The 13845-nt window shown below is 50.4% G+C and overlaps 1 protein-coding gene across 2 annotated transcripts; it reads left to right on the top strand.

Annotated features, from left to right (window-relative positions):
* The first annotated feature begins 312 nt into the window (after window positions 1–312).
* GATA5 (GATA binding protein 5) lies at window positions 313–13355 on the top strand. Of its 2 annotated transcripts, XM_083873112.1 has the most exons (7): window positions 313–767; window positions 1341–1925; window positions 4119–4285; window positions 9718–9843; window positions 10799–10886; window positions 11383–11507; window positions 12494–13355. In XM_083873112.1, the coding sequence occupies exons 2-7, from the start codon at window positions 1406–1408 to the stop codon at window positions 12647–12649; spliced, it is 1182 nt and encodes a 393-aa protein (XP_083729238.1). In that variant the 5' UTR covers window positions 313–767; window positions 1341–1405; the 3' UTR covers window positions 12650–13355. The 2 variants fall into 2 exon arrangements, with proteins under 2 accessions (XP_083729238.1, XP_083729239.1); XM_083873113.1 differs by having other exon boundaries at window positions 313–1925.
* Window positions 13356–13845: the final 490 nt, after the last annotated feature.

The raw sequence follows: 13845 nt of genomic DNA, 5'->3' as shown, positions 1-13845 counted from the left end.
GGAGAGTCAGGAAAGCCCCTTCCCCATAAGGATGGGGGTTATGTCAGAACAGAACCGGAGCGCTCGCTCGGAGCAGAAAACCACCCGCTGTCATTCCCGGCTCCCAGATCCCCGCCGGGAAGTTTTCGGTGTGTTTCCCCAGCCCGAGGCGGTGGGGGGGGGGCCATCACCTCCAGATGGGGTGCGGGAGCGAACCCCAAAAACTCCGCCAGGCCCTCAAAGGAGGGAGGCACCCCCAGCCCTCCCCGGGGGCGGGCAGACACCTCCATCCCCGGCGGGCCCGGGGCGGTGCGGGGCGCTCTGGGGGCCGCATCCTGTCCCGCGCCAGGGGGAGGCTGCGGGCGCGTCCCCCCCGCCGGGAGCGGAGCCGCCGGGACTTATCCCGTCCCCCCGCGGCGGGAGGCGCCCAATCCCGGCCGGGACCGGACCGGGGCTGCCCCGCGGCCGTCACGTGGGCCGGGCCCGCACCGGGGCCGCCGTAAAGAGCCCGAGGCACAGCCCGAGCCGCCACTTCCCCGCCGGGCGCAGCCAGGGACGCACCCACGGGAGACGGGGAGGCGACACGGGGGACACTCGGGGGAGGGCAGCTCCTCTCTTCCAGGAGGGCCCCGCCGGTTTGGTTTTTCTCCTGCCTCCTCCGTGAACTTCATTGTATTTTTATTCTTTTTAACTATTATTTTTATTTTTGCTGGGATTTCCCTGGATGGTGTGAGCAGAACTCCATGCCCCCACGGCCATGCCCGGCCCCGCTCCCGGCACGCTGCAATGTGAGTGAGTACCTGTGCGGGAGGAGCGGGCCAGGGGGGGATGCTCTGGCGGGATTCGGCGGCTGCAGCCCCCCGTCCGCACGGAGAGGGTTATTGCGCTTTTCAACAGGAAAGCGGCATCTCTGGGGGACACCGGGGATGCTCCGGGTCCTGGATCTCTGCCCAGATCCGCCGGGACCCCGCTCCACAGGGAGCCCGAGGGGCCGCAGCCAACAAGGCCCCGAGCTCCGCTCCAGGGCCTGCGATTGGGGAAAGAAAAAATAAAAGGACGGGAAGGGAAATACTACTGGGGAAAAAAAAATATTAATTGTTGGAGTGTCTTTCCGGCCCGTTGGAGGTGGCCAGGCGGGCGGTGGGGAGGGGAAGGTGCCGAAGGGGTCGCTGCCCGTTCCAAGGAGGTTAATTCTCGCCGTGGCTCAGAGGAAAGTTTAAAGGAAAACAGGACAAAGGGGGAAAACATCTACAAATTTCAGCTCCTGCTTGAGGCAGGGAAGAGGCGTTTTCGGCGCGGGAAAGGCCGTGGGGTGCCCGGCGTGTGCGGGGTCTCAGTCGCTGCTCTCTGTTCTCCCCCAGGTCCCTGTGAGTGAACCCCTGGGCACCGCCGGGCCCTGAGCCGCCGCCGCCGCCGAGGACGGAACATGTATCAGGGTCTGGCCCTCACCCCCAACCATGGCCAGTCGGCTTATTCCCACGACTCCAGCAACTTCCTCCACTCGTCCGCCGGCTCGCCCGTCTACGTGCCCACCACCCGGGTGCCCTCCGTCCTCCAGACGCTGCCCTACCTGCAGGGCTGCGAGCCGCACCAGAGCCACCTGGGCAACCCCCCGGGCTGGGGCCAGAGCGGCGGCGAGGCCGCGCCTTTCAACGCGGGCAGCCCCCACCCGCCGTCGGGCTTCTCGTACTCGCACAGCCCGCAGGGCAGCAGCCCCTCGGGCCGCGACGGCGCCTACCAGGGGCCCCTGCTGCTGGGCGGCGGGGGCCGGGAGCAGTACGGCAACGCCTTGGTGCGCTCCGTTAACGGGTCCTACTCCAGCCCCTACCCCGCCTACGTGACCCCCGAGATACCGCCTTCCTGGACGGCCGGACACTTTGAGAGCAGCGTGCTGCACAGCCTGCAGACCAGGCAGGCGGCCTTGCCCGGCCGCAGGTCCACTTTCGGTAGGTCGCTGCGTCCCTTCAGAGAGGTTTCTGGGGTGCTGGGTGGGAGCCATCCTCATCCCAATCCCATACCCCATCCCAATCCCATACCCAATCCCATACCCCGTACCCCATCACAATCCCATATACCCCATCACAATCCCATACCCCATCACAATCCCATACCCCATCACAATCCCATATCCCGTTCCAATCCCATACTTTATCCCAATCCCATACACCCCATCCCAATCCCATGTACCCCGTCCCAATCCCACACTCCATCCCCTCAGTGTCGGTGGGGCGGCCCAGGGATGAGCTGTCCCGCCGGCAGCCCCGAAGGGAGAGGAGAGGAGAGGATGATGTATCCAGGGATGGGGAGATGCTCCGGGAACAGGCTGACCCTGGCCAGGGGTGGGATAAAGGAGGGGGGGTGAGTGTGTGACAAGAAGGGCAAAGACCACGTTTCAAAGCAGAGCAATTCCCCCGCAGGACAGAGAGGCAGAGGCCGTTCAACCCCTTCCTTCCCTCCCCACCCCACCACCACCCCCTCGGTATCTCCTTCCCACAATATCGACTTTGTGCCTGTGCTTCAATACTTACCCTTGTGTTTAAATTAGCGGGGCAGATTTATAGCTCCCTCCCTTTTAAGTAATTTATTGGGGTAAATTAGTTTATATTCGAACAGACTCTCGGTCTCCTCATTTGCCTCGGCCCAAACAGGTCGGCAGCTCTGCGGCCTTTGGGGAGACACCGAAAGGCGCTCAGGCGTTGAACAATAAACTTCAATTCCTTTGCACCCACACCGAGAGTCCCTTTAAACCAAGCTCTGAGCAAATAAAGTTTTGGGCTTGATTTGAAACTCTTGGTCCGCGGGGTTTATAACCCCACCAGCCTCCTCCGGCTGCGGTTTGCAAAGTCCTTTAAAAGGCACTTCAAGATCTCAGCCGCGTTATCATCTTTACCGCGGTGAAGCGAATTGTCTTATCTTCACCCCCAGAACAAAGTTAGAGCAGGGAAGGGGTCCCCTCACCGCCGAGCTCCCTCCCCGCTCGGCTTTTCCTCCCACGGAGGTGCCGGGCAGAAGTTCCTTTCCAGGGTTTTCTCTTTGTGAAAATCCTTTCCAATTGTGCGGGAAAGGATCGTCCTGCCGAGGGAGGTGATGCCTCGGAAATCTTTTGTGCACTTTGAATTCGGTGCTTTAGGATCCAGGATAGTGGCTGCAGTCCTCTCTGCCGTTTATTTTTGCTCTTGGGTAGTGTAAACTCTCTCAAGTAGCCTAAACTATTCTTTTTTTCTTTTTTTCTTTTTTTTTTTTTTTTCTCCTTTTTTTAAAAAAAATTCAGTAAATTACTGCAATATTTTTTACCTCTTCTCTTTCCATTTTGTTTCTACTTTTCATTTCCCCTCTTTTAAAATTTTGATCTTTTTCCTTTTTCTTTCCGTTGCATCGTTATTAATCCGATCGAAGATTTTTTTTAAAAAAATAATTTAAAAGTAATTTTCGCTCGTAAGAAAAGAACGAGAAGAAAAAGTTTGGGGTTTTTTTAAGAGGGGAGAAAGCTGTAGAGAGGAAAATACCGACTCTGGATTGAGAGAAGTCCCGGTTTCGCTTCGGGCTGTGCCCGTTTGCCGCTGAGCCGCGCTCGGGGCAGGGCTGGACCACGGACGGTGCTACGCGGCTCCTTCCTTGGATTTTTTTAATTTTCCCGGGGACAGAAAAATTAAGGAAGAGCCTCTCTGGCAGGAACTGGGGCCGCGGGCCCAGGTGATGCTCCCCTGGCGAGCCCGGGATCCCCGCGGGTGCCAGCCCCGCATCTCTCGGCTCAGAGCCCTCCCCGGCCAGCGGCTGGGTGTGTTTCGGGACTGAAATCAGGAAAATCGCCACATTTTGCCCCCTCTCCCATTTATTTCTGCACCCTGGGATAAAATCGTGTTCTCTCGCTGAGGACCCTGTGCCTCCCCATCCCAGGGGGACAGAGCCCAGCCGTGGTCAGCCCTTTGGTGTCTTTCGGGGAAGGGATGGGGCAATAGGCGGTCTCCGAACAAAATATTAAAATATTGTGGTGTGGAGAAAATAAAGGGGGTCGCGTCACACTTTTAGGGTGGAGATAAACCCCCTGCGGACAGAGATTTCCCTTATTATGGGGGGCACAGAGGATTGGAGTCCCTCTCCCGCGGGGATGGTCCTTGACCCTCCATCCTTTATCCCAGAGTACCTGGAGGAGTTCCCCGGGGACGGCCGGGAATGTGTGAACTGCGGGGCCATGTCCACGCCGCTCTGGAGGAAGGACGGCACCGGGCACTACCTGTGCAACGCCTGCGGGCTCTACCACAAAATGAACGGCATCAACCGGCCGCTCAAGCCGCAGAAGAGGCTGGTAAGGAGGGGAACGCCGCCGGGATCCTCTGCTCTGCCCGGGGTTGGCCGGAGGGCAGGAGCTGGGTGCCTGTTGAGGTCTCTGTACTTGTGTTGGGGTCTGTTTGACTCCCTGTCCTCTCACAGATTAAATGCCAGGACACCCTTGTTGCAGCACAGGATGGGCTGGGGTCAGGGGGAAGGGGGTGAAGCTAGAGGGGTTTCTGCAGTGGCATGAGTGGGAGACAGGGCTGAAGGGACTGGAGGGGTCCCAGGGCTGCACCAGAGCTGAGCAGCAAAAATCACTCTTGCCTGTGTTTGGGACCCTGCAGGCTTCCCCTGGCTTCTTCCTGCAGTGGGTAGTTGACAGATTTGTTGTGCATTTTATTATTATTATTATTATTATTATTATTATTATTGTTATTGTTATTATTGCTATTATTATTGTTATTTCCTAGTTCTCCATGCAGACAGACACGGTCTAGGCAGAGCAGTTGAACAGGAGGCAGGGCTGGTCCTGAGCTGGCCCAGCAGGTTTGTGGCTGCTCACGATGGGAGCAGGATGGGGCCCTGCTCCCCGTGCCTTGCCCTCCCTAAGGGGAAAATTTGGGATTTGGCAGCTCCCAGTTTCCCTGCTGTTAAAGCATTAATTCCCTCTGTCAATGTAATATTGGGCTTCCTCCAATTGGGATCCCACGGCGAGGGAGGAAAGGCACATCCTTTTTTTATTTCTTTGTGGAGTGGCTTTGGGATGTTTAAATTTGGTGGTAACAGTTTTGGTTTTAGAGCTTGTCATCAGACGCCGTCATTACAAACAGGATGTTTGTTGGAGCCGTGCTGGGGAACAGCTGGGAGCTCCTTGGGCTTTCACTAGGGGTGTATTCCTCCAGTTGTTTTTTTCTATTGCAAAACAAATTATTAGCAATAACCCAAAAGTGACAAGTTTCTGTGTATGAAAATCAGTCAGGAAAAAAGAAAAAGTTGAGATTGAGCAAGATGTTTCATTCTGACTCCAACCCTTGGAAATGTAGCTCTGGATTTGCAAAATGAAATGAGTAGTAGCTCTGTGGAAAATCCCCCTTTTTTGTTCAGCACATTGAAATCAAGGCATTTGTGTGAAACATTCAGCATTATCCAACAGGATCTGCCTTTCTCTCCAAAATCCTTCTGTCTCCTTAAATGTGATGACATTAAATCTGAACCCCCGGTCGCTGTTGTGCTGCAAACTCTGATGATTTCCTCACAGCAAACACGACTCCTGCATAGAGAGAGGTGCAAACCAGCTCAAATCCACCCCTGCATTTCAGACTGGCATCCAAACGTGTCACTGGATCAATTTCTAGGGGATTTTTGGGCAGCTTTTCCCTGAGGGAATCAGAGACATCTCGCTGCTATTCCATGTTTTATTTCAGCACATGGGAATAGAGACAGCCGTGCATTGCCTGCACCCTCCCTGAACCTCATCTGTAGCACCCATCAGGCATTTTTCAACAAGCATTTCAGCAAAGTTTTCTGAAGAAAAACGCTTGTTTGCAGAATAAAGACCGTTTTCCAGGGATGAGCAAATATAGTTGGGAATTACCAAAGTACTTCCAAACTTTTTTTATTATTTTGATAATAAATACAGCAATGATAAAGCTTAAATGAAAGAGCTGATTCTTGTCCAGGGGGAACGTTTTGCTAGGGTTGAAATACTTGAGGGGATTTTGGTTTATGGATTAGAAAAGGGGCTGCAATTTTGACTTTCCATTCTGACTTTGGAACGAAGCATTTTGAAGCCTTGGGTTTTCCAAAGGATTTGAAATGTCTTGTTGCAACAACTTCTGTCCTTTTAGAAGAAGAGGGATCTATTGATGCTGGGAGCAGAGCAGTGGATGCAGTGATTCTATGACTGTAGGAACAGTGAAATCAGTTTTCACAGTGCACTGAAATGCAGACACAGGAAAGAGAAATGGTTGCTTTCATCCTTTACGTTACGACCTTTGTTCTGTATGTAGACACTGTGCTGGGAGTTATTCTGACTCCTGCTTTCACAAAGCAAACTCCCCCAGAAGAGAACCCAGCATGGCCCAGATAAGACTGAGGATGATGTCCTGCAGCTCAGCCTGCTCCTGCATGGCAGAGGGAGAGCAGCAGTAGTGTAATTTCCACTTCTTTTTTTTTTTTTTTTTTTTTTTTTTTTTTTTTTTTTGAGATAAGGGCAACATCGTCTACACAGCAGGGACAGACACTCTGCTCCAGCCTGTGTCTGGATTCAAAAGGCTGTGGCTCTCAGCAGAAAGGGTTTGTGTTAGAGGAGGATGGAGGCAGCACTTAATTTTAGGCAGCACCTTTTCTGGCCAAAGTTTCTTGCTGTGTTTCACAATATGATGTCTTAGACCATGTCTGAAAATCCAAATCGCTTTTGAAACCAGGAGCAGCTGGTGAAGTTGAACAGCAATACAGAATACAATTCCCCCGTTAGGAGGGGTTCTGCTCTGCACAGGGGAGCTTGGGGGGAAGATAGAGTGGCTGTCCTGTGCTCAGCAGCTCCCACACCACCCAGAGCTGAGGGACTGACCTGGAACTGAATTCTTCCAGCTTGGCTCAGAGAATATTTTTCCACCTCAAATCAAGAGGAATTTTTTCAGCCTGTCCTTTTTTATAGTTGGCAATGTGTAGTGGGTTTGGTGATGCTTTTGGGGAAGGTGGGGATGGGATGTATCACAGCCCTGGGACAGTCTAATAGGATCCCAGAGCCATCTCATGGTCTGTGCCTTGTTTTTCTTACTGCTCCCTCATCCTCCAAGGTGCAGGTTTGCCCAGAGCTGTAGTAACAAAGGCAAATCTCAGAGGATGCTGCTGCCTTTGGCTCTGAGCCTCTGAGTTCCCCACTTTCAGGAGCTGAGCCCAGATATCTCAGCACACTTTGCTATAACTTCTTTCCTGTAAACCACAGGTTCCGTCAAATCTGTTGGAAATGAGGGCATGGAAGCATTGATTCAATCTGGGGGTTCAGTGCCTTTTTTTTTTTTTTTTCCCTGTGAAACGCTGTAGTTTCTTTTCCACCTTTGAAAAGGAGGTGAAGCAAAGTCCCTGACAGCTTTGTCTCCCTCAGAAGGACTTTCCCTGCTGGCTTTGAAATTTTTGGGCTTTCCAGGCAGCTCTTACAAGCAGTTAATTCAATAGGCACCAAGTCACCATTCCCTGAGCTTATCAGCAGCACTTGGCTGTCAAGCCAGGTCTGTGAAGAGTTTTTGTTCGAGTGTATGGTGCATTTGTATAAATAAACACTGAGCACAATGTTGAAGTCAACAACTTCCTAGACAAGGTCAGAATGGTACAAAGGCAGTGGGGTGGAGGCAGGCAGAAATGCATTTTCTTTCAAGAGAATTGCTGGGAAACCAGCAGTAATCTATTGTACCCTCGTCCTTCAGTGAGCAATGGTAGCCTTGAGTGTGTCTTTCTTGCTAAGCTGGCAGGTTGTGATGCAGGGGCAGGTTCTCCTGGGGTTTCTGAGGTTTAAATTGTAATTTTGGTGATGCAGGATGGTTTCTTCTCTCCCTGGCTGTGTGAGGAGGAGCCAGCCCTGCAGTGTGACATTCAGGATGCCTGGAAAGGCACTTGTCACTGTCCCAGCAGGAGGCCCACGAGCAGGTTGTGATGAAGTGCTGGCAGGGTGGGCACAGCTCTGGTGGGGCTGGCATTGTCCTTGGGCCACCAGAGCCACAGGATTGTCACCTCTGTCACATCTGCAAGCTGCAGACAAAGAAAGCATCCTGTGAAACAGGGAGCGTGTCTCTCCCTGGCAGGGACCTGTAGTGGCCCAGAAAATCTGACACTTTCCAAACGGCTTTGGACTGGTCTTTCCCCACCTGCAGGCAAGGACAGATTTCAGCAGGCATAGTTATCCCAGGGCTGAGTGGCTCCAAATTCCCCTCCGTGCCCACAGCAGGAGCTGGATCTCACAATCCCTGCATCCTTCAGGTGCTCAGAACCTCCGTGTGCTCCCATCAGAGCCGAGGCCCCTCGTGGCTGCAGGGAAGAGCAGCACAGCCCTGGCAGCTGAAAGGCTCTAAAGGGTCCCAGGATCTTGCTGTGACACCATGTCTCATATCAGGGACAAAGATTATTGTCTCATCCTCTGTGCCAGGCTTGTCAGCTCACACTACGGTGTATTTTTATTTTTGCCTGGTTATTTCTTGTAATCTGAATAATTCCCAAAGTGATGCCATTATTTGCAAATAGTTGCTGAGACCTCTTTGCTGAGCGACGAGTGAATCAAATCTAGGGCATGTCACTTGTGCCTCTTGAAATTCAAAGCTGATCTTTATTTGACTGCTAACCTTGTAAAAACATTTCATTTTTATTCCTCCTCTTCCCACCTCATTCGTTATATTGCTCAGTCAGGATATCAAGCAATAATGGAAAAATAAACAAACAGGGAGTTCTTTATTGCCTCCATCACCTTTTGTCTGCCTTTGAGCAGATTCAAAGTGATTTTTCTGGTGGCTTAAGAACGTATTTAGACACCTGAATGTGGAGAGCCTGAGATATTACTTGTGCCATGGGTATCTTACACTTAGTGAGGTCTTTTATTAAAACAGTTTCAATACTTGGTGTTAAAAGACTCTCAAATGAAATGTCTATTGAGCTGAAAAGTCTCTATAAAGAAAGATGTGAATTTTCCAGCTGCTTGCAGGGAAGTTGTCAGAAATTAGTTTGTTGCTTCTGCCAGAATATTTTGCTTTTCCATTTGGAATTATTAATGTTTAAGAGCCAGCAATCATTGCACTCACAAAATATGTCATTAATTCATGCTTGCAGGGTATTTCTACAGCCTGTAAGAGAACAGATTATCTGTGAGACTTGAAGAAATAACCTCCCTGGTCTCATCATGAACCAGTTCAGTTTGGTTCTGCTCAGTCTGGCCAACTGATTCCAGTTGTCTTAACCCAGAGATTAATTGGGATGTTTCTAACTTTAGTGGTAGTTCTGAGTGCAGGAAAACCGAAGAGATCACTTAAAGAATGACTTTTCTTCATGCATTTAAAGCCCAGCTGGCATTTTCTATCTCTTTCTCCATCTGCATTGATGTCCTGGAGGGAAGTTCTCTATGCTCTGTGTCCTGATCACTTCCAGCAGATTCGTTGGAAGTCTGTGAAATGAGTTGCAAGGATATTTTTCAGGCTTATCAATCTAAAAAAAACCCCACAAACAAACCAACAAAACCAAAAACAAAACAAAAAATGCCTCCAAACCAAAACAAATAAAAAGGCCCAAACCAAACAAACACTTGCAAATTAGAGTGATCTCATTTGAATGTAATTTCTTTGATCTGAATTTGGCTCTTGCGCGCGTTTTACATTTTCCGGGAATGTGGTGTACTCAGAGATTTCCTTCTGATACGGAAGGAAACTTCCCAGTCCATCACTCCTGCGTGTGCACTCACGTGTTTATTTGCTTGTTTTGAAGTCCTCCTCGAGACGTGCTGGCCTCTGTTGCACTAACTGCCACACCACCAACACCACCCTGTGGAGGAGGAACGCCGAGGGCGAGCCCGTCTGCAACGCCTGCGGCTTGTACATGAAGCTCCACGGGGTGAGGAACACATCCATCCGCACGGGGAGGGACCTTCTGGGGCTTGGGATCACTGCCCTGCATGTCTAGGAGATCAGATCTGGAAGGACCAGCCTCTAGACTGGACCTAGAGGAGTCTAGTCTGGAGCTGTACCATAGTTTATTGCTGTGTCACAATCCCATCTCCCTGAGCAGTTAAAAGCTCAGTCTACTGGGGTTCTCCAGGGTGAGGCTGAGGCCATGCTGGATTCCTCTCAGCTTGCCCAGAGATGTAGATGCTCCATCCCTGGAAGTGTCCAAAGCCAGGCTGGATGGGCTCTGGAGCAGCCTGGGATAGTGGAAGGTGTTCTGCCTATGGCAGAAGAGCTGGAACTGCATGACCTTTAAGATCCCTTCCAACCCAAACCATCCTAGCATTCCATGAAATGAAAGTTTACCAGGCTCCAGTAGCTGGAGGCTGAAGCTCCCCAAGCCCAGACTGAGATAAGGAGCATATTTCTTCTCTATGTCCTAGTTAAAAATGTGTGAAGGAGGCTGAGGAGCCCACATGGAGGCTGGCTGCTAACATTTACCCACAGAGGATGGGAGCTGTTGGTGACATGTCCACCAGCCAAAGAGGAGACTCCATCCCTCCATAAAGTCTGAAGCCTCTCTGCCCCATGCCCATTCCCTCTGAGCCCTGTAGGCTCTCAGTGTGCCACTGTAATTTAATAGGGCCCCGTCACAAAGGTCACTAATAAATCAGGAAAAGAAAAATAGGAAATAAAGGAAAAAACAAAATTTGTGGGAAAGCCTTAGCTGTTAACCTTATATATCTTCCAGCCAAGGCCTGATGCAGAGAAAAATAGCTCTTAGTGAAGGACAAGGACTTTAGGTGCTTTGCATGAGCTACAGCACAGAAATAGGAGAGCAACATGTGTAGGAAGGAGCTGAGTAAAATACAATATTAATGATTTCAAACTTTATGAATGTCAAGGTACCACGACCTCTGGCCATGAAAAAGGAAAGCATCCAGACGAGGAAAAGGAAGCCTAAAAACATTACCAAAGGCAAAGCCTCAACAGGTACGGTGCTGTTATGATCCATCCTGGGGTCTTGGAGCACAGTTCACTTCACAATGCCTCCTCTTCTGCAGGAAATTATGATAATTAGAAAATAATGAGATTTTTTTCTTGGTAATTGCTGTAGATCTGGGGTCTGTATTTCTGTATAGATCTCATGTAATAGGAAGATGTTTGATGGAAAATCTCAGTGCTGTCATATTCTTGTGAGCTTCCTCTGGGCTGTGGGCACCTGGCTCCAGTGCAGCAGTGCTCATGTTTGAGCAGATTTGGGCTAAATTGAGTAATGGGAAAAAAACATTGCCAGATTGTGAAAGGGTTGCTCCTTCTCCATCAGTATCTTGACAGCCTCATACAAAGTGTTTTCTGACACAGATGTGGGAAAAAGAAAACAGTGGACTCATGCTGTGAGGTGTCATGGTTGCTGATAAAATATAAATTCTTTAAGAGCAGATTTGCACCTACATTGCCTCACTGCCCTTTACCAATTGTCTTCCAGGATCCACGACTTCGGCCACAAACTCCCCTTCTTCCATTACCAACTCAGACAGCACGGTCACTTTAAAGTCAGAGCCCAGCACAACCTCACAGTACCCTGGACAAACCATCGTGTCGGTGTCCCAGGTAAGGGACAGGGCCCAGGGCCATCCCCTGCTGGGGTGGGTGATCCACACACCTCCATCACTGCTCTCCTGGGGGCCCTTGATGAGGTGAAGCAATTAATTCACACTGTGGCCACCAGCCTGGTGAACTCCCTCAGGCTGAGGAAAGCAGGGAGCATGAGCCAGGATGGTGTGGATGAGAAAGGTCTTCCAGCCTGTTGGCTTCTCGTGGGATTTCTCATCCTGCAGTGGAGAACTGCAGGATGTCCAAGCTCTGCTGTGGCTTCTGTGCAGAGCTGAGTTTAATTCCCATCTCCCACCATGAAAGAACACTGTTGGGTGATGAGATCAGCCTAGGGTAGAATCCTCTGTAGCTCCCAAGAAAAGGCTCCCTGGGCATGTGTAATTTGCACCTTATAGCCCTGAGGTGTTTGGTGACCACAGAGCTGTGATGCTGTCAGAGCTCTGTCTGTCCCAAGTTTTCTTAAGGGCTGGTTGCTATTTCACCTTGATATATGAAGAAAAAGGCTCTAAATCAACCCACAGATCAACATTTTTGTGGCCCAACACTGTCTTTATGAGTCTAAGTCATGTCCTGCCTGAGCTGGACATGTGTGTATGAAGGGGAAGCTCAGTCCCAGCACCAAAGGGCCTGGTGCACTGATTACACCATGTGGTATAGGGGTGTTTTTGTTTGAAACCAAGAAATTTGGTTTGCACTGTGCTTTGAAAAAATATACACACACCTAACAATCTCCAAACTATTCATTGACGAATATTTAGCCAATCAATAAATGCAGATGGGCCCTAGGATGTCTCCTCTCTGCCTGGTCATTGTGCTTACAGGGGGTACAGCATCCTCCCTGCCCAGCTCCGGACTGCCCCAAAGGGAACTGCAGCATCAGGGATAACCCACCGTGTGTGGGATCCTAGGATGGGATTGTGACAACAGGCCAGTGGCTAATGGCAGATCTCCTAACTCCCCTCTGCTTCTCCCCCCTGGGGCAGGCACAGAGCCAGTCGGACGAGGCGCTGGCCGGCGGCCACGGCGAGTTCAAGTTCGAGCCCGAGGACTACAGCTTCTCCAGCAGCAGCATGGCCTCGCAGCCAGGGCTGAGCGTGCCCCTCCGGCAGGACTCCTGGTGTGCCCTGGCCCTGGCCTAGGAACCCCCAGCCTCCAGCAGAGAGCCTCGGGACCAATGTTTTCAGCTGTCAGACAGGCAGGAGGATGAGCTGCCCCAGCGCCCAGGACTGCGCAGGTGGAGCCACAGCCACAGGACAGGTTTCTCTTGGAGGATGCCCATGGAAAACTCCAGCTGGATGGGGCTGGGATGACCCCACTGTGGCAGCAGGTCCCTAAAAAGCTCATTCTTCCCCAGAGAGACCCAGAGCTGCCTCCCCAAGGCAGGAGCACCAGGGCTGCCTCCATTTTCCTGGGGAAAGCCTTCCTCCTCTGAGATGAAACCAGCAAATAAATGCATCCCAGAATCTATGTTTATTCGCAGTGATTTCTCCCTCCTATGACTCCACTGTGTGCAATTTACTCCACTTTCCAATAAAAGACTGTAAAAAACATGGCACCAAATAACTTAATTTTATTAAAATGTAAGCTACGTGGCCTGCCTTATGTTTTATTGGCCACAACAGGAAGAAAAGAAAAGAAAAAAAAAGAATGGTTGTTTTAAACATTTACTGTTTTATATTAAAAACCATCATCTCTATAGAGTGTTAGCTTCTGAAGCGTTTTGCATATCGACACTGAGCTGATGAGTCATACATTAAATAAACACGCTGCTCTTCCCTTTCCAGCTCCAAACAAAGAGATTTTTATTATTATTTTAGGCAAACGACACGACAAAAGTGGTCAAAACCTCCCAATAATAAAAGAATACTAAATTTCTGGGGTTTTCTTTTGTATTTCCTGATCGGTTTTGATGCTGCCGAGTCCAAGCATTAGAAAATCAGAAGTTAGTCCTCCAGAACTTAAAATAAAGGCTTGAGGGACTGAAAAATAAGGGGTGTGTTGGAGGTGTAATTGTTTGAATCCAGTTTTGGGGGTGTTTTGAGTGGAAGATTTCCAGCTTTCAGTCATGCAGAGTAGATTGCTTTTAAATTATTTTAATGAAGGCCAGGTAGAGAACAATTTCTTGGAGCTGAGATGTAGTAAAAAAATCTTCAGTGATGCAAAACCCACAGCATGCTTCCAAAAGCTGGCAGCAACATATTTCTGCAGCATCTCAGAAGTGGGAAATGGGGGTCCTGTATGTCTCAAGGAACCTGGGGATGAGTAATGGACCCTACTGAAGAGGAGAGATGGGTGGGAAATGAGGGGAGAGCAAGGTCATGAAGTTACTTATGGC

Source organism: Zosterops lateralis (assembly GCF_965231275.1).
Source record: "Zosterops lateralis genome assembly, chromosome: 16".
In the NCBI taxonomy this organism is placed as follows: domain Eukaryota; kingdom Metazoa; phylum Chordata; class Aves; order Passeriformes; family Zosteropidae; genus Zosterops; species Zosterops lateralis.
This window is presented reverse-complemented; position numbering and strand designations above follow the sequence as displayed.

Coding starts and splice junctions, on each gene's coding strand:
- GATA5 (XM_083873112.1), top strand. CDS start 1,406: ATGTATCAGGGTCTGGCCCTCACCCCCAACCATGGCCAGTCGGCTTAT. Junction 1,926..4,118: donor CGGCCGCAGGTCCACTTTCG/GTAGGTCGCTGC, acceptor CCTTTATCCCAG/AGTACCTGGAGGAGTTCCCC. Junction 10,887..11,382: donor CAAAGGCAAAGCCTCAACAG/GTACGGTGCTGT, acceptor ATTGTCTTCCAG/GATCCACGACTTCGGCCACA.